We start from the raw sequence: 27,628 nt of genomic DNA on the forward strand, positions 1-27,628 counted from the left end.
ATGTTCCAAAAACATTCTCTCCTGACGTTTCACCCACATCTGTGGCAGGCATCCTCAGAGGATGTGCGGTTTGTTGGAAACTAGGCAAGTGGGGTTTATGTATCTGTGGAATGTCCAGGGTGGAAGAAAAAACTCTTGTCTGCTTGAGGCAAATGTGAATATTGCAATTGGCCAACTTAATTAGCATTGCAGCTTCAAGGCCTGGCTGCTTCCTGCCTGGGGAATCCTTTGTTGGGAGGTGTTAGCTGCCCTGATTGTTTCCTGCCTGGAACTCCCCTGTCTTCTGAGTGTTGTTCTTTATTTACTGTCCTGATTTTAGAGATTTTTAATACTAGTAGCCAGATTTTGTTCACTTCCATGGTTTCCCCCTTTCTGTTGAAATTGTCCACACGCTTCTTGTGGATTTCAATGGCTACTCTGTGTAATCTTGAGTTATTTCTGAGCCTTCTGTCATTAACATTTCCCATTAACTAGAGCTGTTGTGACACAGTCACATCTTATCTTGTTTAGTCAGGAGCCTGAACTGTCAAGTCTCGCGAGAGAGAGAAACGCGGGAAAAAAAACCCCGCGCCCGCTCGTAATAATGGCTGCCATAGCAACCCACCAAGAGCCACGCCCCTTTCTTCCCTCCTGCCCGTTTGGGGAACCGGAGGGAAGGCCTTGACAGGCAGAGTCAGGCAAGCCTGGGGCGGGACTTCCGGGCCGGCGGATGCCTCTCCCCACCGGACATGACGACAGAGTGTCAACATGCAAGATGGCGGCTCATCACCGACAGAACACGGCCGGGCGGCGGAAAGTACAGGTGAGGGAGGCGGAAAAGAAGGCCGAGGAGGGTGGAGGAAGGGAGGCGAGGGCGGGGAGGGCCGAGGCAGCCGTGGCCCGGCTCCAAGGGCCTGGGGAGAAGGGGGAAGAGGGCTTGGAGGTGGGGAGGAGGAGGAGGGGGGAGGCGGCTTGGCGGGAAGAGCCAGGGGCCTCCGTTGTCCGTGGCAACGGGAGACCTTCCCTCAGCATCCTGCCTCTCTCTCGCTGCTCTGCCTCCTTCCAGTCCCCTCCTTCCTTCCTCTGTCCATCAAAGCCATCGGGGGCGAAAAAGTAGTGGCTGCTCCTTTAAAGGGAGGGGAATCAACCTTTTACCAGATGCTCAATTGAGGTTTTCTCTGTAGTCTACATTAATAGGGGTATAGAGTCTAGTCCAGGCATGGGTAAACTTCGGCCCTCCAAGTGTTTTGGACTTCAATTCCCACAATTCCTAACAATCCACTAGCTGTTAGGAATTGTGAGAGTTGCAATCCAAAACACCTGGAGGGCCGAAGTTTGCCCACATCTGCATTAGAGTCATAGGGAGGAGGGAGCAAGCTTGTTTTCTGCTGCCCTGGAGACTAGGAAGCGGAACAATGGCTTTAAACCACAGGAAAGGAGATTCCACTTGAACTTCCTCACTGTGTGAGAGAGCTGTTCAGCAGTGGAACTCTCTGTCCCAAAGTGTGGTGGAGGCTCCATCTTTGGAGGCTTTTAAGCAGAGGCTAGATGGGCATCTGTCGGGGGTGCTTTGAATGCAATTTCCTGCTTCATAGTAATAATAATAATAATAATTGGAACACAACACACCAAACATCACAGTTGTGGAAAAGAAAAAGGTTTGGATAATTGATGTTACCATCCCAGGTGACAGTCGCATTGACAAAAAACAACAGGAAAAACTCAGCCACCATCAGGACCTCAAGATTGAACTTCAGAGACTCTGGCAGAAACCAGTGCAGGTGGTACCGGTGGTGATGGGCACACTGGGTGCTGTGCCAAAAGATCTCGGCCAGCATTTGGACACAATAGACATTGACAAAATTACGATCTATCAATTGCAAAAGGCCACCCTACTGGGATCTGCACGCATCATCCGAAAATACATCACACAGTCCTAGACACTTGGGAAGTGTTCGACTTGTGATTTTGTGAAACGAAATCCAGCATATCTATCTTGTTTGCTGTGTCATACAATAAAATAATAATAATAATAATTTTATTTATACCCTGCCTCCATCTCCCCCGAAGGGGACTCGGGGCAGCTTTCAGATAATACCAGATAAAAGCAATAACAGTATACAATACATCAGTAAACTTACACAATTATAAAATTTTAAACATTAACCTATAGAACTAAAAAAAACACACTTAATAAAACATGGAATTGAAACAGCGAGGTTATGATAATAGACTAAGTAAAGTGCACATTATAAAAGTTGTAAACTCAAGATAACAGGTAAAGTGCTTCTTGGCAGGGGGTTGGACGGGATGGCCCGTGAGATCTCTTCCAACTCTATAATTCTATGAGTGCAGCTTCGAGGGAGTATGATTCCCCAATCTTTGTAATATTCATGCAGAGGTACTTGGACATACAAGTTAAAACTTTGAATCTGTATCCCTTTCTGCCAATAGCTCAATTTATCAGTCTAATTCTTAGTTTTGGTGCAAAGAAACATCCATGAATGGGTTGAAACCCCTCCACCATTCAGAAAAAGCAGGGATCCCGTGACTTCAAAGGTTTAGGGATGCTGTTATCTGAATTCTACTTCTCTGACCTTTATGCACAATAGCTGTTTTATCACCTCAGTCCCATTCATTGATTCAGATTTGTTTGTCCACACCTACTCTCCCTACCACTTGCATTTTGGTACAGACGTGCCTGCTCACTTCTGTCTTTCTGGTGAGACTCTGCACTGAGAATATATCAGATTCACTGATGTTCTTTGGTAGTCATTTTTCTATTGTGAAGAGCATGCTTGACAGGAACGACACAAAAATCATAGCCTTGAGTTTGTTGAGGTTTCATTCATACAGTAGCCATAAGTTGAAAACAGCAACAGATTTGAAAAATCGTACATCCTTACAGTTGGTTGAGGGATATCAATGTGATGCCCAATACACATTGCTAACAGAGATCAGTAGTCCCCTTTATTTATTTCTTGTTAAAAGCATTGCATGAATAAGTATAAAACTGATAAAATCAGCTAAATAATTTTAAACCAAAAACGGGCAACAGCGACTGCCTTCTGTGTAGCTTTAAGCAGTTCTTCCTCTGTGCATGAGGCAGGGCATGGTGGGCAAGCATACAGGTGCTGTGTTGTTCGTTCTGCTCCACAGTCGCACAAGGTGGATGATTCTTCTAGGACAGGTAGACTTGGCCATGGTGGTCCATATCTTAGTTACATCTCAAATGGATTAATCATTTCAGCGATGCATTCTACGTGTGGCTGCCAATGAAGACAGTTTGAAAGTTTCAGTTAGTACAAAGATCCGCAGCCAGGCTGCTGATGTTTAAGAAGACTGAAGTGTTCTACAACTGATGTTGTGTATTCCTGTTTTTGATGTCTGGTTTATGTCTGGCATAGAGATTGTCTTGTTTCTTCAATGCAGAATACACTGAAGGTTTATATTAAGGAGTAGTAATGTTGCATTTAGGTCTGAAGTGTAAGTATCTGGGATTAGTTTCTTCGGCTACTTTTTGTACAGTATGTTTTACATGTAAGGTAAAACTGATTCTCAGAGTGGTTCTTAATCAACATTCACATAGATGTGTGATGCAACTTACATTCTCTTTTCATCAGTTGGTGATATAGTCCCATGTTCCAAGCTTCTTATAGGATTAGATTGGCATTTATCCTATCCTTTACTTAAAGCTGATTCATCATCGCTTTATTAACAATGATAAACTTACATGGAGATACATATATTGCCGTTCTTGCTTGCTTAAAAATAACTTTGAGGCAGGAAGACTATTTAATCAATTGCCAGTTCAGTCAAAAATCACACATGTTACTTTTTTTTTAACTTGTGAGGGGTAAGAGTAGTTTCTGAGCACATCATGTATTAGAACTTTATTCTAATACAATAGCTTAAGATGTTTGCAGACTGTTTTCAGTACAAACATTTCTTTGAAAATTGAATATGTGTTTAAAAAATCAAAATCTAGATTTCATGATTCTTGTATGCTACAGCCTTTTAATTTTTTTACCCTTGAATCTAACAATGAACTCAGGAACTGAATGTTAACACAGATGGAGCCAAAGCAGAGAAGTAAAAAGGAGGCGGTGACTTGTTTCTAGATATTCCTAGAAATCTGTTTCCATTAGTTTTTGAGTCCTGTTCAGATGCTTAAATGTCCTAAATGCTCATGGACTTCCAAACAATGCCTCCTGAGCTATTTCAGAAATTCTGTTCTGGGTTGAGGTATAGAAGGTGAGCACAAAGATGTGTATACATACACACACACCACTGTGGAATATCCTTCAAAGAAAAGCCCATCTGATTTGGACTTTAACTTAAATTACTATCTCATTAGAAAATGACTTTTCGGAGTAGTTTCTGCATGAGTTTTATATCTGCTTGAGCCCTTGGGCTTATCTTTAGAACTTGCTGTTCTGGTAAAACTGAATTGCTGACCAAAACCATGGGGAAGCTTTGGTATCTGAATCTTTCTAGCATTTCTAAATAAGTATATGACTGCTTGGAGTTTCATCCCAATAGTTAGCACATTGCATGCTGCTGCTGATGCTGCTTCTCATCAGAAGCCATTTGTTGCATTGCTGAAGCATTTATGCTGGAATAAGTGGACTAATGGCCTCTGTCCATATTATACAGCACACTTCTGTAGGGATAATTGTATCTAAAGCTTATTAGCAGATTGTACATTAGAATGTGCAATAATTTGTCTATATCTTTTTCAAATCAAAGACGTGTTCCAGATATGGGCTATAGTCACCATTAATTTGATGCTTGTGAGTACCTGTTTAAAACACTGTACATTTCGGTATCTTTAGGAAAACAGAAATGTTTGACAAGTGGTCTGGACTTGGTACTTTATCCTATTTTGCATCAGAAGGTGGTAGCATTCTGCCAGGTCTAGCTTCTGCTATGGCTGCTGTTACATAGCATTTTATTCCTTATTCTCCCACCTGCATTCCAAAACTGCTGGATATAAGAAAATGATGCAATAATTATTAATGAATCAATAATAAAATATGTTATTTAGAACTGTGCCACATGAACATGCAGAAAGAAGTTAATGATTGTTGCTTACAGCTCTCTACAGTGTGGATAAAAGGACTTTCAAATTATATTAATTTTATTTCCTTATTTATCGTGTCGGAAGTGATCAGAGGGTACAGTTGTAATTTATTAAAAACACAAAGTTAAAAACTTGGCAATATACCAAATGTCCTTTGACCAGTAGCTGGTCATGTGGAGTGCATCTGGTGTTGCTATAAGAAGGTCCTCCATTGTGCATGCAGCAGGGCTCAGGCTGCATTGTAATAGGTGATCTGGGGTTTGCTCTTCTCCATACTCGCATGTCGTGAACTCCACTTTGTGACCCCATTTCTTAAGGTTGGCTCTGCATCTTGTGGTGCCAGCACCTTCTGTTCAGCACCTTCCAAGTCACTCAGTCTCTTATTCGGTATCAGCCATGGCTTGAGGTTCCGGGTTTTAGCCTGCCACTTTTGGTCTCTTGCTTACTGAGGTGTTCCCATGAGTATCAAAACAGATAATGTTCTCAGGGAAATTGGATATCCACCCAACGTGAGTGACAGAAAGTCAAGAACTTGCATCATTCTGCTATGTGGTGCTTTGTTGCAATCCCATTGAAGTAGTAACTTTTTCCATGGTATAAACATGGCATAAGCATTTTGATTTCTAGACATACAATACAGTTCTCATAATTATGAAAATGTCAACTATCTGGCTGCCTGGAGATTCTTTGTCTTTTTCTAGACTTGGGTCAGCAAAGTACAGATCATAGGTCACATTCATGCCCCTAGGGTCAAAATTGTTTTTTACTAAAGTGCCTCTAATGTACTATAAGGAATATAGAGGGCTTTTCCAACATGATTGGAGCTACCTGGGTTGCCCAGAGGTCAAATTATTGTCCCAAAATATCTATTAGGGGCCAAAGAGTCTGTTCCCATCACATCTTGGGGCAGCTTAGGCCCAAGAGAAACCCTTTTTGAAACAGGAAATGTGGATGAAATGACTTCTGTTCACTTTCTGTTTTTAGAAAAGTTCTCTAGGGTCTTAAATGGCCCTGGAATGCTCCAAACATGTTAGAAGTGCCCTTTAGAGGGTGTTTAGGGGCAAAAAGTGGACCAGGTTTTGTGGATATGTGCAGCTGTGCAAAGTCTGTTGGGAAAGGGGGTTTATGAGGCCTCTTAACCTTCCACAGTTGTCCATCTCTGTTCTAGCTGTGTACCTTCAAGTAATTTCTGATTTATGTGACCCTGAAGCAAAGCCATGACAGGGTTTTCTGTGCAAAACATTTTCCAAGACTATTGCCTATGCCTCCCTCTGAGGTTGAGAGTGTGACTTGCTCAAGGACCTCAGTGGGTTTTCTGTGGCCAAGGAGGGTTCAGAGTCTGGTCTCCCAGCATCTTAATCCAACACGCAAACCCCTACAACATGACGCTTTATGCTCTTCTAGATGGTGACAAAGTGTGAGTGCTTATTGATGCTGAATCCAGCTTTCATCAGTACCCCTCTCAATGCTCCAGGATTGTTTATATCAGGGGTCCTCAAACTTTTGAAGTGGAGGGCCGGTTCATGGTCCCTCAGACTCTTGAAGGGCCGAATTATCATTTGAAAAAAAATATGAACAAATTCCTATGCACACTGCACTTGTCTTATTTGTAGTGCAAAAAAACCCCAACAACAATTATTTATTTTTTATTTACTACATTTATATCCCACCCTCTCTCACCCCGAAGGAGTCAGAGCAGCTTACAAGTTGTATGTACATACAATATATTATATTATTAGCATAGCACAATATTAGCATTATATATTACTATATTGTACTATACCACTATATGGTAATATTATTAGTAATATTAAATTTAATATATAATGTATAATTAATATATTATATTATTATTAATATTATTATATTGTATGACATTATAATAATATTATTAATAATATAATATGTATACACAATATATTATATTATTACTATAGCACAGTATTGGTAAATGAAAGAACAATACAATATTTAAAAATAAAAACAATTTTAACCAACATAAACCTATCAGGATTTCAATGGGAAGTGTGGGCCTGCTTCTGCCCAATGATATAGTCAAGTTAAGTAGGATTGTTGTTATTGTTGAGTGCCTTCAAGTCATTTCAGACTTTGGGTGAGCCTAAGTCTAAAACTGAGGGCAGGGGCCAGGTAAATGACTTTGGAGGGCCGCATCTGGCCCCCGGGCCTTAGTTTGGGGACCCCTGGTTTATATCATCAGTTATCTAGAGGGAATTGTCTCTTGAAAATCAGAGTTCTCTTTCAGATTGTTTTAATTGTATTTATATCATATTATGTAAAAAACCATTGAAGAGCTACTAATTGGAGTATATTTTTTAAGAAACCATGCTTTTCAAATAGTTTTGCATTTAAAATTGGACATGTAATTCAAATTATACTGAATTGCTGAAATTGGTCTTGATCTTAATCATTAATAAATATAGCATTTATTGCTGATTAAAAGTAACCTGAGGTGTTTCAACCATGTACTTGTCAGAGCATTACTGCAGGTAGGACAGAACTTATTTAGATATCCCACTTAGTTCTGCAAATATAGACTTTTTGTTCTATGTATTATTGAAAATTAAGACACATGAATTCCACATTTTTGCTGGTAAATTTGCATGAAAACTGAGTGGGTTATATATGTATGAGTACCATCTGCTTTTAGAATGCTTTTTTCACATCTTTGGAAGTCTGACCTATATAAACTGATTTGCTGCACTAAAGAAATAAAGTTTGAGATATTCTCGAGGGGTGGGGAGTAAAACAATTCCTTTAATGCCTAAATACATTATCTTTCTATGAGGAGAATTTATGTGAACCACAACAAAATTTCCTCTTCCAATTATCCTTGCCATTGTGGAAACTGATTGTTCCTAAAATGTATACATTTTGCTTAGAGCATAGGGTTTGATGTGCTTGAAGAGCTATATTGTTGCTCTTGTGATTGGACGCAGTTGCCAGCTTCTATGGATCTGAAACCTAGAAGACTAAAATATGAAATTAGCCTGTATGACGAGTGGGATGTACCGAAGCAGTTGTTGTCTGCCTTCAAGTTTTTTCTGACTTAGAGCAGCACTGAGGAAAGCCTTTCACAGGGTATTTTGGCAAGATTTGTTCAAGGGGTTTTTGCCTTTGCCTTCTTGCAAATATGACTTGCCCAAAGTCACATAGTGAGTTCCCATGAACTCATATCTTAGTCTCCACAGTTGTAATCATGTGCTCAAACAACATCTCACTGGCTCTCAGTAGCTAACTTCAATAACTTGGAAAAATAAAAGTAGCTTGAACATAAGTAGAAATTGGTTTTGGGGGGAAAGGGGGTTCTGAAGAAAATGTATTAGACTTGCATCATCATATATCTCACATTGATGAAAATAAGCTTTCAGGAAGGAGTGGTCATGGATGGGCTAAAAGTAATGGAGAAAAATAGGTTTTGGCCTGAAAGTGAAGATGGAAAAGGAAGCTGGGAGAAAGAGAGATGGAGTTGTGGATATAGTGGAAGGAAAATGTGCAGGCTGGGTTTAGAGGGCAGTAGGATAAGAGCAGAAATGTTGCTTTACTCAGTCTTGAATCTCTTGTTAGGAAATTCATCTAGTTATGTTCTCTACTTTTGTAATAACATAGATATCTGGGGGCCATAGGAGTTCAAAGGCAGTTTTTAAAAGCAGTCAGTAGTAGCTGTCAGTTTGAATTTCACACATTGATTTGAACTATGGCACCACTTAATAGGCTTACTTCTACTGGTAGTGTACCTTCTACTTGTTGATGTTACAACTGAAATGAAGTATTGTGTGATTTCTATATCTTACATAGTTAGCATCATGAAGCAGGATCGATTAATAGCAGATGCAGTGGGAAGGAGTCCAATGGTAGTGCTTAGTGCATTGCTGAAATAATGAGGGGAACATACCCATAAGAATGGATGTTGCTCAGGGTCTCTCCATACCTCCAGCCTATACGATATACAAAGGAGCAAAGTCTGATTACTGACTTTTCGGAGTGAAAATCAGCTTGTTATGTGCTTCCCACATTCCCTCTTTTAATATGAAATGGCTGCTTTTTCCTGCCATCCTCTTAAATGTGGTGCCAGTGTCCATAGAAACATATAGTGAGACTGCATAATGCCCATATTACTCAGCCACGGGGGAGTGTATCCCTCACACTCCACTTTTAAAGAGCAAATGTGTATGGTCATGCAGCATATAGTAAATTGACATTATTGGGTTCTTGTTTAACACAAAATGTTCCGTTCACCAAGCTGTTTTCTTGAACTGTCATTTTTATAAACTTATAGCACTTTTGTAAAATGTGTCGATCTACGTTTGGTGATGTATGTCTCAAAGCTGAGGAAGTGAGTAACATTTATATTATATTGTCTTGTGACGTTTTTAAATATCTCGGGTTCCTCTGTTATTTGTGTGAGGAGCCTAGAATGCTATAAAGCCTTTATACTGTTGGAACAAATAGAAAGTGTGAGAACAAATGGGGTGGAGTGAAATGTGTCTCTGTTGCTTCTTAATGTTTTATTTGGATTTCTGTCAACACATTTTAGGTCTCCTATGTAATTAGAGATGAGGTGGAGAAGTATAATCGGAATGGAGTAAATGCATTGCAGCTGGACCCAGCATTAAATAGACTTTTTACAGCAGGCCGAGACTCCATCATCAGGATATGGAGTGTCAACCAGCATAAGGTAAACCACGTATGGATATTTGTGTAAATAATAATGCTTTCAATGTTGGATATAGTCAAAATAGCCAGTAATTAAAAAACATTAAAGATAAATTTTAACTATTATATTTTAAAGCAATTTATAAGCTTGCTGAGTACTCTTTTACCTGGCGTCTTCTGAGATTGTGGGTTATATGCTTTTGAAGATGACCATTAGGAACTGGAAGAAGCTACTGTGGTTTTGGGAGCTGACTGATAGGAAATAGACCAGTTCCCAGAAGAAGCCTGTAGACGTGCAGAGTCATCTACTTTTTCTAGAGTTGAGATGTGGCTTTTTAAAATATTGGCAGTAATATAATGGGACATCATGTCTGGCTTAATTCCCAAATCTACTAATTAAGGTTCTTTCATTCAACTTGCTGTGGAAAGTAATTGCACTGAAATATAAAGGTCACAAGTAACCTCAGGAGATTGACTGAGGTTACAGTTGGACTTGAGATTTCCTGTGAACTAGAAGCAGGAATTTACAATATATGTATTTTTTTTTGTAATTCCAGCAAGACCCTTATATAGCTTCTATGGAACATCATACAGACTGGGTGAATGACATTGTACTCTGTTGTAATGGCAAAACCTGTAAGTAACTTTTTAACAGTATGTGAGTTGTTACTTGCATCTTTGTTTGTGTATCCTAATACTCAGTAGTTTCAGAACAGATCATACGCAACCTTTCTAGACTTAAATAATATCTATGTAAAGTAGGTTAGCTGAATTCACAAAAATATGAAAAGCTTTTTACAATCCCTGTGAAAAATACTGTAAAACTAAACCTGCAAGATAAACCCATACTGAGTACAGCACCTAAAAATAACCAGAAATTTAGCATTGATTGGTAGTTGTATTGATGAGAGTATCTTGTGAAACAACTATATTTACCTGGCATTCGTAGCTAGGAAGTGAAATTGTCAGTGTTGTTTTTGTTTGTTTGTTGATTTCTCTTGGTTTTCTATATTTTTGTGTGTATTGTAGAGTAGTAATGTTTAGACATGAAGTTGCTTGCCAATAACACAGAATTCAAGTTATTGCTGAGATATAAACGTTGGTGACACTTTCCTTACAGTGATATCTGCTTCATCTGATACTACTGTTAAAGTATGGAATGCACATAAAGGATTTTGCATGTCAACGCTAAGGACCCATAAGGTAACGTGCAAACGTCCCCCTGAGGGAGAAGAGCGGTATATAAATTAAATAATTAAATAAATAAAGTGCAATAAGTAACAACTAATGTTGTCAAATCAAAGACTGTTAAAAGTTGCATACCTCATACTCCTCCCATTTTGTTATGTTTGTCTATATACTTTATTGCAGGATTATGTAAAAGCCTTAGCATATGCAAAAGATAAAGAATTAGTAGCATCAGCTGGGTTGGACAGACAGATATTCCTCTGGGATGTAAATACATTAACAGCACTGACTGCCTCAAATAACACTGTCACAAGTAAGTATATACATGAATTAAAGCATAAGTGAAATCCATGCAAGCATGTTTTGCCTTATTTGGAGAAGATTTTGTCAGTCAGCAATTTGTTTTTACTGATTTCTTTCTTCCTATCAGTTGGATAATGTATTAAAAGTTGTTAGATAGTATTAGAGCCATTTTAAAGCAGTGAGTAGTTCATCAAAAAGGAGCAGCACATCATATAATAAGTATCCTCAAACAATTGGAAATTGTGTGCATAGGTATTTGAAGGATATGCTAAGTCAGTTTTAAAACTCACTAAATAAATAAGTACTAAATGTGATTCAGTATTTTGAAGACTAGTGAAAGGTGTACCATTAAAACGCGAGAACTGAAAGAGTGAATACATTCCTAAAATATGAGGCAGTATGTTTTTCTGCAGAAACACATTGTTCTGTGTGGTTATTTTGAATGATTCCCTGTCAAAGACAGAACGCCACAAGATCAAAGATAACAGAGTTTATTGGATAACAGAACTCAAAATGCCCGTAAAATACAAGGGCCAGGCAGTATTAGCCTTTAAAAGCAAAAAGGGGCAAGGAAAAACGTTCAAAAGATAAACCGGATTAAACCGGAGTTTAATCCGGGTAAAAACAAAACAGCTTGCTTCAGCCTGGGGATAAACAAAACAGAAGCCGGGGAACAAAGTGTTCAAAAGAATGCAATTAATTGGCAGCAGATTCCTCTCTGCTGCCAGCACTGTGCTTTGAGTAACCTGAGTCACTCCTCCATACAGCAGGCAAGATTTCCAATACACACAGATCAGCCGAGGATTGAAGCAGTAGAGTACACCCAGTTCCTTTCCGTAGTTCAAGCCAGAAGCAGACGTTTGTAGTTTCACCAAGTCCGAGTAGGGGGAAGTCAAGCCGTGGTCAGTTCAGTCCGAAATCCAAAGCAGGAGATGGCGTCCGTCAAGAAGACGACGGAAGGTCAAAGCTAATGAGATTAAGCACAAGTTTGCACAAACAAAAGCCCACACAATTCCTCCCGCCGTCTGACCCCAAATTCCAAAACAACTTACGTATCAGCACACGAAAACACACCAGTCTTCAGGAAAGCGTCCCACACAGATCCCAAGCGTTCGTCCAGATTACCTTGCCCAACGCAATTTGCAATTGCTCCCAAGCCTCATTTTATGCCAGTTACAAATCCTCATCACTATCAGCTGCCCTCCTTAACCCGGGCGTTTCCTCATCACTTTCCTCATCAGAGCTGGAACACCTCTGACTACGCCCCACAGCATCCCCAGCTGTGGATCCCGTCCCATCCCTCCAGCTTGTCCATGGGTCTAATCCTGAAGGTCCCCATTCATCTTCCATCCCATCATTGCCAGTGGCACCCAATTCCTCCCTCACCCGAGTCCAATCCATCTCATCCTCCTCCGAGCTAACCAGCCCCTCCTCCATTCTCTCCGTAAACCCCTCAAAAGACTCTTCGTCAGATGGTGCTGCAAAGATATCTCGCAGTCTCTTTCTTTCTCGCTCCTCGAGAGTATCTGACTCTCGAGGAGTCTTACGCCCACGTCTGCCAGTAACAGAGCCATGAGGCTCAATCATAACATTCCCAGGTCAGTTAATTTGTGGGGAAAGGTGAAGGATTTGCTATCCATTCAGCAATGCTAAGTATAGTATCTAGGGGTATGGTGGTAAATGATTACTGCCTTTTCATATAGAAGGGTGCACATGCCCCATCCCATTGGTATTGAATCTATATGTGTCCTCTAATATAAGATAGATCTTTATAATTCCTAAGATTCTGGTTTTCTTTAAATGTACTGACACAATGGAATATTATTTCATCCGCATTTAAACCATGGATAGGAAGTCAAATTATAGAGAGCATTCTGCTGGTTGAACAGTTTCCGAAATTGAGTATTTTAATATATTGCAAGCAGTGGCCCAGTGGAGTATTCCAGCAAACAATTCTGGGTTAAGGAAGGCTTTTATTTTATTCAATATATAAGCTCTTAATGGAGTTAACTCTTATGTTTCTGTGAGCTATACATTTAACTTTGGCTGTCATTAAATCAGTTACTTCAAGTGTATGTTATTTCTATTGAAAAACTGTATCCAAAATTAAATTGTATTTGTTTTCAATAGCTTCTTCCCTAAGTGGGAACAAAGATTCTATCTACAGTCTTGCCATGAATCAGATGGGAACAGTAATTGTATCAGGGTCCACTGAAAAGGTAAACGAGATCCCAACACCTTTCTGGCATATTCTGGGGAAATTGTGACTTGTTACTACTCGCATGTTTTGATCATCTACCCATTGGCCTCTACCATCAGGCCTGGTCCTCTCTGGTCCAAGCTATTTCCTGCTAATCACCAGAGCATTGCAGGGATTTAAATTCATATTGCAGGTATATTACTTAGCTGGTTGGTAGGAAGCAGTTTACAAACAAGGAAGAGGAGGCTTGGCCAAGTAGAAGTTTCACAGGCTTTCTTGTTCTACTGCTCTCCAAATTGGGGGAAGAAGATGATGAAGGGGGAAATTTAGAGCTTTCTTGTTGATCATGTCTTTAGCAGTAAGTGGGCAGTAAGATACTATTAAATATATAACAGGAACCTCTGGGAATCACAGTTTTGCCCAGGAGTGAGGTGTGAATGGAGTGGGCGTGTGCAAAAAGCAGAGTGGGATGAAGAATGAAGGAGAAATTGAATTACACCCTGCTGCTAGTAAGCATCCCTTGGGGATTGTGGGGAAGATTTCCCACCCTTGCTCTTAAGCCTTAGTGTGCCAATCTTTGGATGTGAAAACTTCTCTGAACTATTCCTATCACTGCTTATTCACGTGAACTATATGAAACATTTCCACTTTACAGATCTGGTTTGATTCAACCTGGTATTTATTTATTTATTTATTTTATTTACAGTATTTATATTCCGCCCTTCTCACCCCGAAGGGGACTCAGGGCGGATCACATTATAACACACATAGGGCAAACATTCAATGCCCATAAACACATCAAACAGAGACTGAGAGACACACGCAGAGGCAAGTTAACGTTCTTCTGAGGGGATGTTCGATTCTGGCCACAGGGGGGAGCAGCTGCTTCATCATCCACACTGACGGCACTTCCTCATTCCAGGTCGTAAATTAGTTAATCTTGCCTCCCACTTTATAAGTGGTACCTTATCTCCTACTTGATAGATGCAACTATCTTTCGGGTTGCTAGGTCAGCAACGAGCAGGGGCTATTTTTTTTATTTTTAATTGACGGGTGCTCACCCCGCCACGGGCTGGCCTCGAACTCATGACCTCATGGTCAGAGTGATTTAAGGCAGCTGCTCAACAGCTGCGCCACAGCCCGGCCCCACACTCTGTGATCATAAAACGTTTTTGTGATCTACAGACTTTATGATTACCAAATTTCTTCCTGAACTGCTATGAAAGTCTCCTTTCTGCCTTGTAAAGAGCTCTTGGTAAAGCACATGTAGCCCCATATGAAATGAAACAACCAAATCAAATTATCCTTACATAAGTAAACAAAGATATTTTGAATCTTTGAGAGATACTTCACAGTTTATTCCCAAATGATGTGTTTTTCCCGCTTCCAATAACCCCCACTTTTACTATGGTTTCATTATACTAATGAAACTTACAGACCTGTGTTTTTTCAATGTTCTAGGATAGGTGGTGAGGCAGACTAATCTTCTGTTCTGTTTTCATCCATTTTATTTTGGCCTTCACACATGCTGCATACATGATTCTGGTTGCAGCTGTTTCTCTTGCCTGTGATACATAAACACAAATACCTAAAAAAAATCCTATTCTTTCCCAGACACATTGCTACAGCTCAACACATAAGTCTGTCTCCACCACCCTCCTAATGCCAATGTGGTCAGAAACATCCAGCTCAACAGAGGGGAAAAAAAGGGGGGAGTTGGGCTGGAATCCTGTAAAATGACTTTGTTAAAAGAATCTTTGTAAACTGAGCTATTGTACTTCATAACAATTCAGAATGATAATTCCAGAATGGGTAATAAGAGAATTTTTTATTGTTTTGTACCATTTGGATATGTGGTACTAGTTCAAGAGGCCAAACTAGAATTGACACACTCAATTAAAATATTAATAGTAGGCAGAAAGTTATAGATTAGGTTATCTTTACTTCAGAAGTTCTTTTGATTTCAGGGGAATATTTTTCTTTAACAGGTTTTAAGGGTGTGGGATCCAAGAACTTGTGCAAAGCTTATGAAACTGAAGGGACACACTGACAACGTTAAAGCTTTGCTCTTGAACAGAGATGGCACACAGGTATGTGTTTGATACTGTAAACCATGTTAATTGTACAATAAATGTTTTGGATATAGAGTACAAATCACACATCCTAGGTCTCTTTTGAAAGCTCCTGTTTTCTAATGTGATATTTTAGATTTCTTTAATATCCAAAAGGGCTAGCAGAACAAAATTATGTAAGAAATAGATTTGCACAGTGGCTTCAAAGAGCTGCAGCTGAAAATATAATGACTTTGAGTTTAATGGCTGTTCTTGTTTCAGTGTCTTTCTGGCAGCTCTGATGGCACTATCAGACTCTGGTCGCTTGGTCAGCAAAGGTGTATAGCTACATACAGAGTCCATGATGAAGGCGTGTGGGCACTGCAAGTCAATGAAGCCTTCACTCACGTTTATTCAGGTGGAAGAGACAGAAAGATATATTGCACAGATTTACGCAATCCAGATATCAGAGTGCTAATTTGTGAAGAAAAGGCACCAGTTCTTAAGGTAATATACTTTTTTTTCTTATTATGTTGCTTGGTGAGTTTTCTGGCAGAAGAACTTTGACCATCTTTTGCTTCTGGCCATCATGGATGGCTGTTGTAAAAATGAGTAATATGCCTTGAGGCACATTTGTGAAAAAAGTAGTTGATGATTTACTTTCATTACTGTCAGTATTGAAGCAGTAAAAAAGTGAAGTATAAATAATTGCAGTTATTTTTTCTCTGTTGTTGTCTGTTGTTGTTTAACAAACCTGGTTTTCTTGTTGATGACACTAGTGAAAATGTTGCTGGAAAATTTATCATTTTTATGCAGTACATGTATACAAACATTTAATATAACCAGGGAAGACTATTTTCATAACAAATGATATTTTCAGAATTGTCCAAAATCAGTGTGTTGTTACGTTGGTAGATACATATTCTGTCCATTTAGATATATTCCTATAGAACAGTATTATTATTGCAACTAAATTAGCTTTCAGGAGTGTTCAATATTACAGTACAGGCCCTATGTCTGCCAACCTCTGAGATGGAGGGTATGGAAAAATCTTATCTTTGAGATTACAGGCATTTCCTAAGTTTAAAACACTGCAAATGGAAACTTGATGCTGTTACCTCTACAATCTTCTGACCCAAAGCTTAATTCTATGCCGGAGTGTATCACCTCTTAATATTTATGTTCATAATACGGACCAGCAGATTGTCCTAATACTGGATTTCTTGGTCACACAGATGGAGCTAGATCGATCAGTGGATCCTCCTCCAGCTCTTTGGGTTGCAACAACTAAGTCTTCTGTGAATAAATGGGTGAGGACTGTTTAAAATGTTAAAGCAAATGTATGTGAGTCTTTATTATAGGACTATGCATACATCTATATGTGTGCACACCTTCAAATTTCCTGTTGACTTATGGCAATCCCATTAATTTCATAGACGAGGAGTATTTATGTGGTTTTGCCAGCTCCTTCCCCTGAAAGATAGCACCTTAGATTCATTGGTGGTCTCCCATTCAAATACTAACTAGAGCTGACTTTGCTTTGCTTCAGGTAGGATTTGATGCCTTTAGGGTATTTAGGCAGCTGCATATATATAGAGAGAGAGATACAAGTATCTTTCTCTCATAGCACTGATGTTTAGTATCCTTTAGGAAATCTCAGTTAACACACAGGTACTGTATATGCAACCAAAATATACATTGAATATATTAATCTTTCAGCTTCATAAACCATGGACAGTAGGGTCGGACATGAACTGAACTATGTTTCAGCCTCCTGAGTTTATTTCACATTGTGATTCAACATAGCCTCGTCTGGTGCCATGCATTCTAAATAAATGTCATGTCAACTAAGCAGTAAAGCAGTAAAGACTTTAAAGGAAAGTTCCTTTTATACAGTCTGTGGTCTTTTGAGGAAGGGAAAAGGACAAAGGAGAACTGTCTTCATACCTTGTAATAGGCTCTAATTATCCATCCTCTTCTCTCCCCCCGCCCCAAATTCATTTGTAGACTTTGAAGGGGGTTCACAACTTCAGAGCTTCAGGTGACTATGACAATGACTGTAGCAATCCTATCACGCCTCTTTGCACACAGCCGGACCAAGTGATTAAAGGTAAGTGTAGTGCTAAGCTAATTACTTGGGGATATTTCTCTACGGTTGACAAATGCAAAACACTTCTTCCTCCTGTTGCAGCTTTACGGAGATTTTAAAAATACAGTAGAACTAAACTCAAACTGTGTTTTCTCCACTACATTTCTCACTACTACAACATTTCTCCTGGTGTTTTGATATTTCTTCCTGTGTTTGATTTGTATGGGTTGTCTAATTCATGTGATCCTTTCTTCCTAGGGGGTGCTAGTATTATTCAGTGCCACATTCTCAATGACAAAAGACACATATTAACCAAAGACACGAACAACAATGTGGCATACTGGGATGTGTTGAAGGTAGGTGAAAATAGTTGCCTAATTGCATTATGTTTGCTACAAAGTAGTTCTGGGGTCCCTACTCCCTATACTGGTGTCAATATTTTTATTCCTTTTCTTTAATACTTTCCAAGCTTCTTGGTCCTTCTATTTTTTTAAAAAAACTTTTAAAGTTAGAGGATAAGATGCTATAAAGCAACTCACTGATCGTTGGCTCTACTCTTTCGCCTGTGGTTCCCAGAGGCATTCTTAGAAAATATAAAATACCATAACACCATTGCTTTGTGCTTTCTTTTGGAAGTATTCTCAGCCTCAAAGGGAGGCAAAGGCAGTTCCCCCTGGAATTAATATTGCCAGTAAACCTCCTTGAGTGTTTTATTGGAAAGATTTGTTCAGAGGGGGTTTGCCTTTGTTCTGACTTTGGAAGCACACAGCAGCAACAATTATACATGATATTTCTATACCAAATAACCATTACTTTTTTATCTTTAATATGCAGGCATGTAAAGTAGAAGACCTTGGGAAGGTGGACTTTGAAGAAGAAATTAAAAAAAGGTTCAAAATGGTCTATGTGCCAAATTGGTTTTCAGTAGACTTAAAAACAGGGGTAAGTTGCATCATATCTGTTTGTCAGAACTGTAGTTTGACATTACATGATGGGGGGGGGGGGGTTTGTTGGTCCAACAAGGCCCACCCAACAAGGCACTTCAGGCAACATATCCAGTTGTTCTTCCCTCCACGCACAGACTTTTTTTTCTCAGAATAATCTTGTGAGGAAGTTCAGGTTGAAATAGTGTAACTTTCAGGAATCATTCAATGAAATTCATGACTGTATGATGAAGAAACTAGTATCTAGTCTTAGCTTATTTCTTATCAACTACACTGAACTTGATCTTATCTTACATTGAGAATCCAATGTTAGTTTGTTGGGATTTTTAAGGGCTTCATTTGACTGTTCTGGTATTTGATATTAAAATGTCAAAATAGGTTTTGACTGTTCTGTGAACAGTATTATCTGGTGCTGCCTAACCAAGAACCATTTATCCTAAGGGAGTTTATATTAGTAGGAAGTTAACCAGGTTGCAAAATGATGCTCAAGAATAATTGTTCTTGTTTTAGAGAAACTAACCAAAAACATGTCAACCTTAACAAAATTCTTTCATTCCTGGAACTTCCCTCCCTTTTTTGCTGTATGATTGGTGTTTTCCTATTTTGCTTCCCTCTCTCTCTCCTACGGACAGGAACTAGTGAAAGCCACAACACATAATCTTAACGCAGAAATGTTAATACAATCTTGCCAAAGCTTTGCATGTGTTTGAATCCTAAGAACAAGGTTTTACTCCTAAAGCAGTATTTATATTAAATCATCCTCTTTTTTGGCAGATGTTAACAATTACTTTAGATGAGAGTGACTGCTTTGCAGCTTGGGTCTCTGCAAAAGATGCTGGATTTAGCAGTCCAGATGGATCAGATCCAAAATGTGAGTGTATTGTTATTTAATTAAAAAAACTGATCTTACATCTCAGGAAACAGAAATCTTCGAAACTTATTTGTCTCTCAAATGCTTGTGAGATTTTTTTTTACTTTAAGACTTAATTCAAATGGCATATTTGGCTTGTTGAGGAGGAGAGGTTTGGAAGATGGACTTTTGTAAGACTCAATGCCCCAGCTTATCTTTGTCTATAGTTCTACACTCCTCTTTCAGATGTTACCTATAAAGCTGTGTCAGTCTTTTCTTTGCGTGGATTGATCTCTGTATCCTGATCTTACAGTCAGTCCAGTTTGTAGTAGCTGGATTTCTGTTTTTAACAAGTCCTCTTTCACAAAGTTGTCTATTTTTGACGAAACGTATTGAACTTCAAGTCAGAAATTACTGTAAATCACATTACAAGAACTACTTTGTATTCACATGATTTGTGCCTTTCTGTAGCTTTTGAGTCTTTGAACATCAGACTCCCAATTTTTTTAAAGTCTTCTTAGCTTCAGAAAAAGCAGACATCTGATTGTTTAAAATGCTGTTCAAGAAATATAAGGGTTTCTTAGCTGTACCACTCTAGCTATATGTTTTCAAGTTTAAATTTATGTGAGCATCCACAGTAATTTTGTTTTCTGTTTTTGCAATGTGCAGTAAACCTCGGAGGACTTTTACTGCAGGCGCTCTTAGAATATTGGCCTCGAACACACATCAATCCCATGGATGAAGAAGAAAATGAAATGAACCACGGTAAGTGTTTCTCACAACTGTGGGAATGTTAGATTTCATATTTATGTTTTGGGTTGGTTGGCCATTTTGATTTTACCTCATTTCATATGTAATAAGCTTTTGGTATGTCACTGTAAAGAATACTCCATTTCCATCCTTTCCTGGTCCTTACAGACTTCTGATAAATTGCAACATCAGATGTGGAGGCAGGTTAAATGTGAGGGAGGTGATCAGCATGAGGAGAAGTTTCTTTCTTTCCTTCATTAGTAACATGGAAAAAAAGTTAATTGTATTGTAAATACAATTACTGTGGCTCAGATTTTCAATTGCAGTTTGCATGCTGTGAGAAGTAATTTTTCCAATTTCCCTTATAGTCCCTTACTAAATGTAGAGCCCCATACATTGCTTAATTGGGGGGGGGGGGGGTGAACCTATGTTCCTGTAATTGATGCATTCCCCTCAGGAGTCAGCAGCTCTCAAAGGTTAGGAAGCTGTATTTACTCAACTGTAAAAAGAAAGAAGAATCCCTCAAAATATCCACTAGGAGGCATGGTGACAATTTTGATATTTTTCAGACTCTTCCCTGAGGTATTTCAGGCCCAGAGGAGATCTATTTTAAACAACGGAAAGTGACTGACTAAAATGTTGAGTGGGGTTTGAAATCATAGCCAAAATGCCCCAGTGGCACATAGAGGACATTTTCCCCTCCATGGCCTCGGAGCCTACAAAAGTGGCTCTTGCTGATCGTATGCAGCCTGTGGGCTGCACTTTTCCCAAGCCTGATTTAACATCAAAACAACAAGGCCCTGATGCTGCTGTTGGAGTTATATTAGACTGTCAGTTCACTTGCAGTGATGAAAATTGTCATAGTTTGTGATGAATTGGAATACTCTGTTCTCAAAACTCTGTGTTGTGTTTGTCTGCTCTCCCTGCGATAGTGAACGGCGAACAGGAGAACAGAGTGCAGAAAGGAAATGGGTACTTCCAAGTGCCACCACACACGCCAGTTATTTTCGGAGAAGCTGGAGGACGCACCTTGTTTAGGTACAGACATTCTGGAAAAAAAGCTCTCTGATTGACCTGGGGCCGGGGCCATAATTAACTTACGCATGTTTGTGGTGTAGATCAGGTATGGGCAAATTTTGGCCCTCCAGGAGTTTTGGACTTCCTACCGGCTGTTAGGAATTGTGGGAGTTGAAGTCCAAAACATCTGGAAAGCCAGTGTTTGCTCATATCTGGTCTATATGTTCAACAGATTTAAATACCTTGCAACTTTCTATTGTATTTCTTTGTTTCTTCTCAAAATATTGAACTCAAATATTCTTTCACTAGTCTTAACATTTCAAAACTCTTTCTCCTTAGGCTGCTATGTCGAGATTCCGGTGGGGAAACCGAATCCATGCTCCTCAATGAAACTGTGCCACAATGGGTAATTGACATCACTGTGGATGTAAGTGTCCGGCTCTCCTAAAAGCACAGAACCATCTAAATTATTTTTCTTTCTTTAATTTCACAGTCAGCTCTCCACATTTGTACAATTGATTATTAACAGATTTGATTCCATTGTTATCTCTAGGAATCTGTAGATCCTAGAGAGGTGTCCTCTTAGGTTTTAAAAAAAGGCTATTTTAAATGTGTGTTTTTTCATGGGGATCCTGTGTCCCTCACCTCAGTGAATGTGAACTGCTGACTGTAATTATATTTGTTTTAATTTTAAAATACTCGTTTTGATTATAAGCCTTTTCCCATTTGAAAAACAATTAGCTTATTGTTTTGTCGAAGGCTTTCGTGGCCAGAATCACTGGGTTGCTGTCTGTTTTCCAGGCTGTATGGCCATGTTCCAGAAGCATTCTTCCCCTGTCTTCTGGAACAATACTCAGAAGACAGGGAAATTCCAGACAAGAAACAATCAGGGGCAGCTAACACCTCCCAACAAAGGATTCCCCCAGGCAGGAAGCAGCCAGGCTTTGAAGCTGCAAGGCCATTTAGAGCTAATCTAAGGTGGCCAATTGCAACATTCACACTTGCTTCCAACAGACAAGAGTTCTTTCTTCCACCCTGGACTTTCCACAGATATACAAACCCCACTTGCCTAGTTTCCAACAGACCTCACAACCTCTGAGGATGCCTGCCATAGATGTGGGTGAAATGTCAGGAGAGAATGCTTCTGGAACATGGCTGTACAGCCCGGAAAACTCACAGCAACCCAGTGCATAACTCTGCTTCTCTTCTTCAGATATCTGCCTGTGCTTTGTGTGTGTGCATTTTCTGACTTTTCTATGTATATCATAGGTTGTGTTTTTAACTGGTTTTAAATTTTTTGATAGTTACTTTATAATCTGTTCTAAGACGTCCTGGATCCCAAACTGTAGAAAAGGCACCAGGAAGATTAGGATTATTCTACTTGAGCACAAATTCAATGACTAGCCCCCAAAAACTGGAAAAGGTGTCTAGAAAAGTGTCTGAGTTAATACAAACATTAAAGGAGAAAGGCATACAGCTTAGAAGTATACATTAAAATATGTTTGTTACAAAATGGAAAGCAAAATATAATGGCTCCTCTTATTTCTGCTTGTTCATTCTATAGAAAAATATGCCAAAATTCAACAAGATTCCCTTCTACCTCCAACCTCATTCGTCTTCGGGAGCAAAAACACTAAAGAAGTAAGTGTAAACAAAATTAATGGCAACTCGAACTCCCAGAACCATGGAACATTCATCAAGGTCAGCTAAGCGTTGTCTTAAAATCTTCTTCTTCCCACATAGGGATCGACTGTCCGCTAGTGACATGTTGCAAGTCAGGAAGGTGATGGAACATGTCTATGAAAAGATAATAAACTTGGACAATGAATCACAGACAACTAGCTCTTCCAATAACGAAAAGGCTGGGGAACAAGAAAAAGAGGAAGATATTGCAGTACTAGCAGAGGAGAAAATTGAACTCTTGTGCCAGGACCAGGTAAGGCCATTCCCTGCCTTGCCATTGGTTGGGAAGGTCAAAGGAACCAGCTGTCTATGCCATTCTGAGCTCCTTGAAAGGAAAGCAGAATTTGTTATGGAAGTGTGGAGGAAAGCTTTCTTCAGACATAACATTTTCAAAATTTGTCAAGCCTTGGGAAAAGATGTTCCAGCAAAATATAAATTACAATATATGTGTAAGGATCCAGCAAAACTTTCAATTTGTGTAGAAAATGGGAACAAATGTAATAGTTTGGCAAAGGGGTAAAAAGCTGGGAGGTGAGGAATCAAATACATATTTTGTCTCCTGCATTTTGAGAAATTGCAAATGTATGCCAACAAAAGCAGCTTAGCTTTTTCCCTCAGATTTCTCAGCAGTGAAGATTATCCACTGCTTCAGGATGAAAATAGCACACTCGCTTCATCACAAGGGACGTGGCATAATTTCCTTTGCAAAATCCACCAGTCAGATGTCATCTTATTCTTCTTTTTTAAAATACCTTTGCCGTGGCCATAATTTGAGCTGCCACCATCCTGCATTTTTGCAGGCTTTGGTATATGCTAGTATTAGGAGTGAAAGATATGTGTGCTTGAGACTGGAGCAGATAGATGTTTCCTTCATACGTTTCTTGTTGGAACTCAACCATTTTTGCACAAACTTATAGTCCACATCAAGGACTTAGATACGGTAGGCAGTTGAGTTTGTTTAGTTGGCAGGGGAAAGCCTTTTCCCCATTGGCCTCTTTGTCTGCCTCTCTTCCTTTCTCTCCTCCTATCACCTTTCTTGATACTTCTCAGGAGGACACCTTTTCTGAGCACATGGCAAGCCCCTGAGTCCTCCAATTTGTTCTACCTTTTTGTCTTTTTCAGTGAACGTGGAAAGAGACAAGATGTCTGCTCTGAATGAGTTAGTTAGATAACTAGGCCCTGTTAACTTTCCTATCTAAATATGTAGTTTTTTAAACAAAATATTTTATAACTTTTAAAGCTTGACTCTACTCCTGGAACTCTGACCCCTCCTACACTGCCATATAACATCCAGATTATCTGCTTTGAATTGGATTATATGGCAGTGTAGACTCAGATAATCCAGTTCAAAGCAGAGAGTGAGGATTATCTGCTTTGATAATCTGGATTATATGGCAATGTAGAAGAGGCCCCAGTTGCTCTGCTGCTGGCACTAGAAGATCTGATCAGTTGAATGCTGCTACTTTTGTTGCTACTGCTTTACTTTAGAAAGGCCTTTTTTTTGGCAAATTACCCCCCTACCAACACTTTTGTCCCTAAAATTGAGGATGTTTTACACCTACTGGGAGTCATTAGAAGTTTATTTGTAATCTTTGGGTGCAATTGGTGAGAAACCAAAGCTGAGATATGAGCTTGACCCAGCTCCCCTGTTGGTTTTGTGGCAGGTTTTGGATCCAAACATGGACCTTCGAACTGTCAAGCATTTCATCTGGAAGAGTGGTGGCGACCTGACCCTCCATTACCGCCAGAAATCCACGTGAGCCAAGTCCTGGGCCCAACCGGTTCTTCACTTACTTGAGCTTCCTGTCCAGGTTCCAGCTGTAGAAAGCCCACTGAAAACCCTAAGATAGATCTGATCCTTCTAATTGCCTCAGTGCGGACAGAGTCTACTTGAATTGAAGTGACTAATAAATCTGTAATATAGACAAATCTGTTATGACCTAAACTAAAGTCTGTCCTTACCGAGGTACAAAGTGAGAGTGACGTGAGAAACCCTTGGGTGATTCCTGGCGTGAGGTGTACAGAGACCAGCCGAGCCACTGCAGATATCTTTAAGGTTCTTATTTCAGTTTTTATTTCCAAGATTGTCATACATTCATCTGCCGAAGCTTGGTATGAAAACACTTTCTCAGCCCTGCTGCTAACTTGTTCACAATGTAAACAAACAAAAAAAACTGCATGTACTGTACTTTGTTAATACATTCCACGTAGTAAATTTTGGCCACTTCTCAAGACAAATCTACTTAAAAGGGGAAAGAACCATTGTATAATTGAGTAGAGCAGAGACCCCAATGTAAGTCAAGGGGGCTAACTTTCTTAGGCTTGCTTATGACTGCCTTTCAGCTGTGATCTTACAAGAAACCATTTTTTGGTACTTGGAGTTTTAAAAAATCAGTAGATTGTGTGATTACAGGGTCAGTACAATGGTGCAGCGCATCATGATGGAGTATTTCAAATAACTAGAATTTTTAAAGTGTAACTTCTGTAGTCCATTCTTTCTCTCAAGATGGCACGCTGGTCATAATTCCACATAACTGTGCTCTCTGACATTTTTGCAAACTGTAGAAACTTTGCAGTGAATACTGTAGTCATGATAGCAAAAAAGGATTTGCAGGTTTTCCTCCAGTGGTTTTTTATATGCATTTTTTTGGATATTTCTGTTGTAAGTTGTATACAGCTTGATTTTTCTTTTCCACTGTTTCTAAAAAAAGACATTTTACAGCTTTTACGTATTTTCATTATAATCTTGTAGAATCTAACTTATTGTAGCCTCGAGGGAGGGAGGTAACATTTCAGTGTCTGAGCAAAGAAAAGCTGTCTTTGGTTTAGAAGTTTTAACTGGAACACAACAACCCTGATGACAAAATAAAATGGTTCTTATTTGACAGAGAAGCACAAGTGACTTTTCAAGAGGCAGTGAAATAAAAATAGTGTGCTTCCCCCTCCCCAAAATTGAGTGTTCTCACCTTCCTTTATAGTGGCTGTCAGTTACAAAATGCGGCCCACATGAAATAGGAAGAACAGATGAAATCGCTATTCAGACATTGGCTTTGCAGCATGTAAGTTGCTTCAGCAACTTATGTTACATCAAGCATCATGAGATAGGAAGGTATCTGGCCACCTGACATAGCAGTTGGCAATGCCAGCGTCTCCAGAAACTAAAGTAGTGCCAACTCTGCCAGAGAAAAACACCCAAAGGTGCTGGAGAAGGCTATTCCCAAAATAGCCTTCTGAATTTTTCAACTCATTGTTTTATTTCAAGGTTTTCTTCCTGTTTTCACTGATCAAGGTTAATGAAGTAAGATGGCAACACTTTTTGGTTACGTTTCCTCTTGGGTGTTTTTTTTTTTTTTTTGGCTTCGTGTACTAAGGAACTGTACAGAACCTTATGGGATACCTATTCCCCATTGTCACACTGACTACCATGTTGCAAATGTAACATTTGGATTGGTCCTCTTTAGTCCACCTGTGCTCCAGCTGAGATGCCACTGCTTAAACTGGTTCAGACTGATGATCGCATGCACCTTTCCCCCTCTTCAGTATCATTCATTATGTAAATTCCGTTTGTTGTGTACAGGCAAATCGTACCCCACAATCTGTGCTCCCTTGCACATTTAGTGAAGTTGGTGAATTCCTTGGTTAAACGGAAATGTAAATTGTTCTGAATTGTATTCCTCAATAGACCCCTAATTCTGGCTTCTGTGCTCTCCTTCATGTTGCCACTGAAAAAACTTTTAATTATTCCCGTTTATCCTCCTTTCCTTTTTTTGATTTATTTTAAAATCAGCCAAGAGTATAACCTTAATTTTCTACAGTCCACGTAATGTCGTTTCAAGAAAGATTGAATGAGGGCCTGCAATGCCAAAAGGACAAATATGTATTTCACAGTTGTATAGAAATAAACAAAAATCTTTAGGTAACATTTCCATAAGTTTGGTTTTTTTCTTTATAAAGAAAATACTTAAGTCTTCATATTTGGGCAGAAAATTTAAGGTCAAAAACAGTTATATTGGCATGCTTTGGATAGAAAAGTTGGGCATTTTAGTATTTTACTATTGTGAAAATCTGAGTGCATTTTATATGTTATGGACTTGCATGCAGACTATACTGCAGTATTGGCAATGTATATGACCACCTAACTTATTTCAGCAAGGGGTGACAACCTGAAATGCTTAGCAGCCTTTGCTACCAGAGCCAGTGAGGTGCACGCTGGGAGTTACAGTCCAATAAGAAATCGGAAGTTGTCCAAGCTCATTCTCTCCTTCATTCCACCTCAACACCTTAACACAGAATGCAGAATTTGGGTGGTTTTGTGGAGAAGCACACAATGCATTCAGGAGGCCCTTGCTTCAATTCCTTTCTGACATTCTGGAGTTTCTACCAGTTAACATAGGAAAAAAGAACAAGAGATGGATCCATGACCCAAATTAAAGGAGCTTCCTGCCAGCAAGAGAAGTTATTTAGAAGTTGCCCCAGGCAATCCCTACTGCCCTGCCTACCTAGGTAGGTAGAACTGCTAAGGATGAGCATGCCTGTGTGCATTGTATCCATCTCCCTTTCTGATTTGCCTTCGTTTTTGACCTATGGTGATCTTGCCCCAGGGTTTTCTAGGCAAGATTTAGAAGTTGTCTTACCTTCCTCTGAGGCTGAGAAAGTGTGGTTTGCCCAAGGCCATTCAGCAGGTTTCATGGTAAAGGTTTGAGTCATTGACCAATGCTCAAAATCACTAGCTGTGCTGTCATGTATATATGCACAAATCCACAGGCTAAGACTCCGCTACATACAAAGTGTATATACCTTTCATACTTCGTGTCTTT

General features: G+C 39.4%; 1 protein-coding gene across 1 annotated transcript; it reads left to right on the forward strand.

Annotated features, from left to right (window-relative positions):
* The first annotated feature begins 644 nt into the window (after window positions 1-644).
* wdr48 (WD repeat domain 48) lies at window positions 645-26,733 on the forward strand. Its single transcript, XM_003221899.4, has 19 exons — window positions 645-802; window positions 9,618-9,758; window positions 10,294-10,372; window positions 10,857-10,939; window positions 11,108-11,237; window positions 13,358-13,446; window positions 15,416-15,517; window positions 15,761-15,985; window positions 16,714-16,788; window positions 17,486-17,588; window positions 17,826-17,923; window positions 18,402-18,509; window positions 19,286-19,382; window positions 20,031-20,126; window positions 21,044-21,149; window positions 21,468-21,555; window positions 22,693-22,769; window positions 22,872-23,064; window positions 24,476-26,733. The coding sequence occupies exons 1-19, from the start codon at window positions 710-712 to the stop codon at window positions 24,569-24,571; spliced, it is 2,079 nt and encodes a 692-aa protein (XP_003221947.2). The 5' UTR covers window positions 645-709; the 3' UTR covers window positions 24,572-26,733.
* Window positions 26,734-27,628: the final 895 nt, after the last annotated feature.

Source organism: Anolis carolinensis, chromosome 6 (assembly GCF_035594765.1).
Source record: "Anolis carolinensis isolate JA03-04 chromosome 6, rAnoCar3.1.pri, whole genome shotgun sequence".
In the NCBI taxonomy this organism is placed as follows: domain Eukaryota; kingdom Metazoa; phylum Chordata; class Lepidosauria; order Squamata; family Dactyloidae; genus Anolis; species Anolis carolinensis.

Bases quoted from the DNA above. Each gene is read 5' to 3' on its own strand.
- wdr48 (XM_003221899.4), top strand. From the start codon at position 710: ATGCCTCTCCCCACCGGACATGACGACAGAGTGTCAACATGCAAGATG. The intron at 803-9,617 runs GTGAGGGAGGCG...AACACATTTTAG, and splicing joins CCGGGCGGCGGAAAGTACAG to GTCTCCTATGTAATTAGAGA. The intron at 16,789-17,485 runs GTGAGGACTGTT...ATTCATTTGTAG, and splicing joins AGTCTTCTGTGAATAAATGG to ACTTTGAAGGGGGTTCACAA.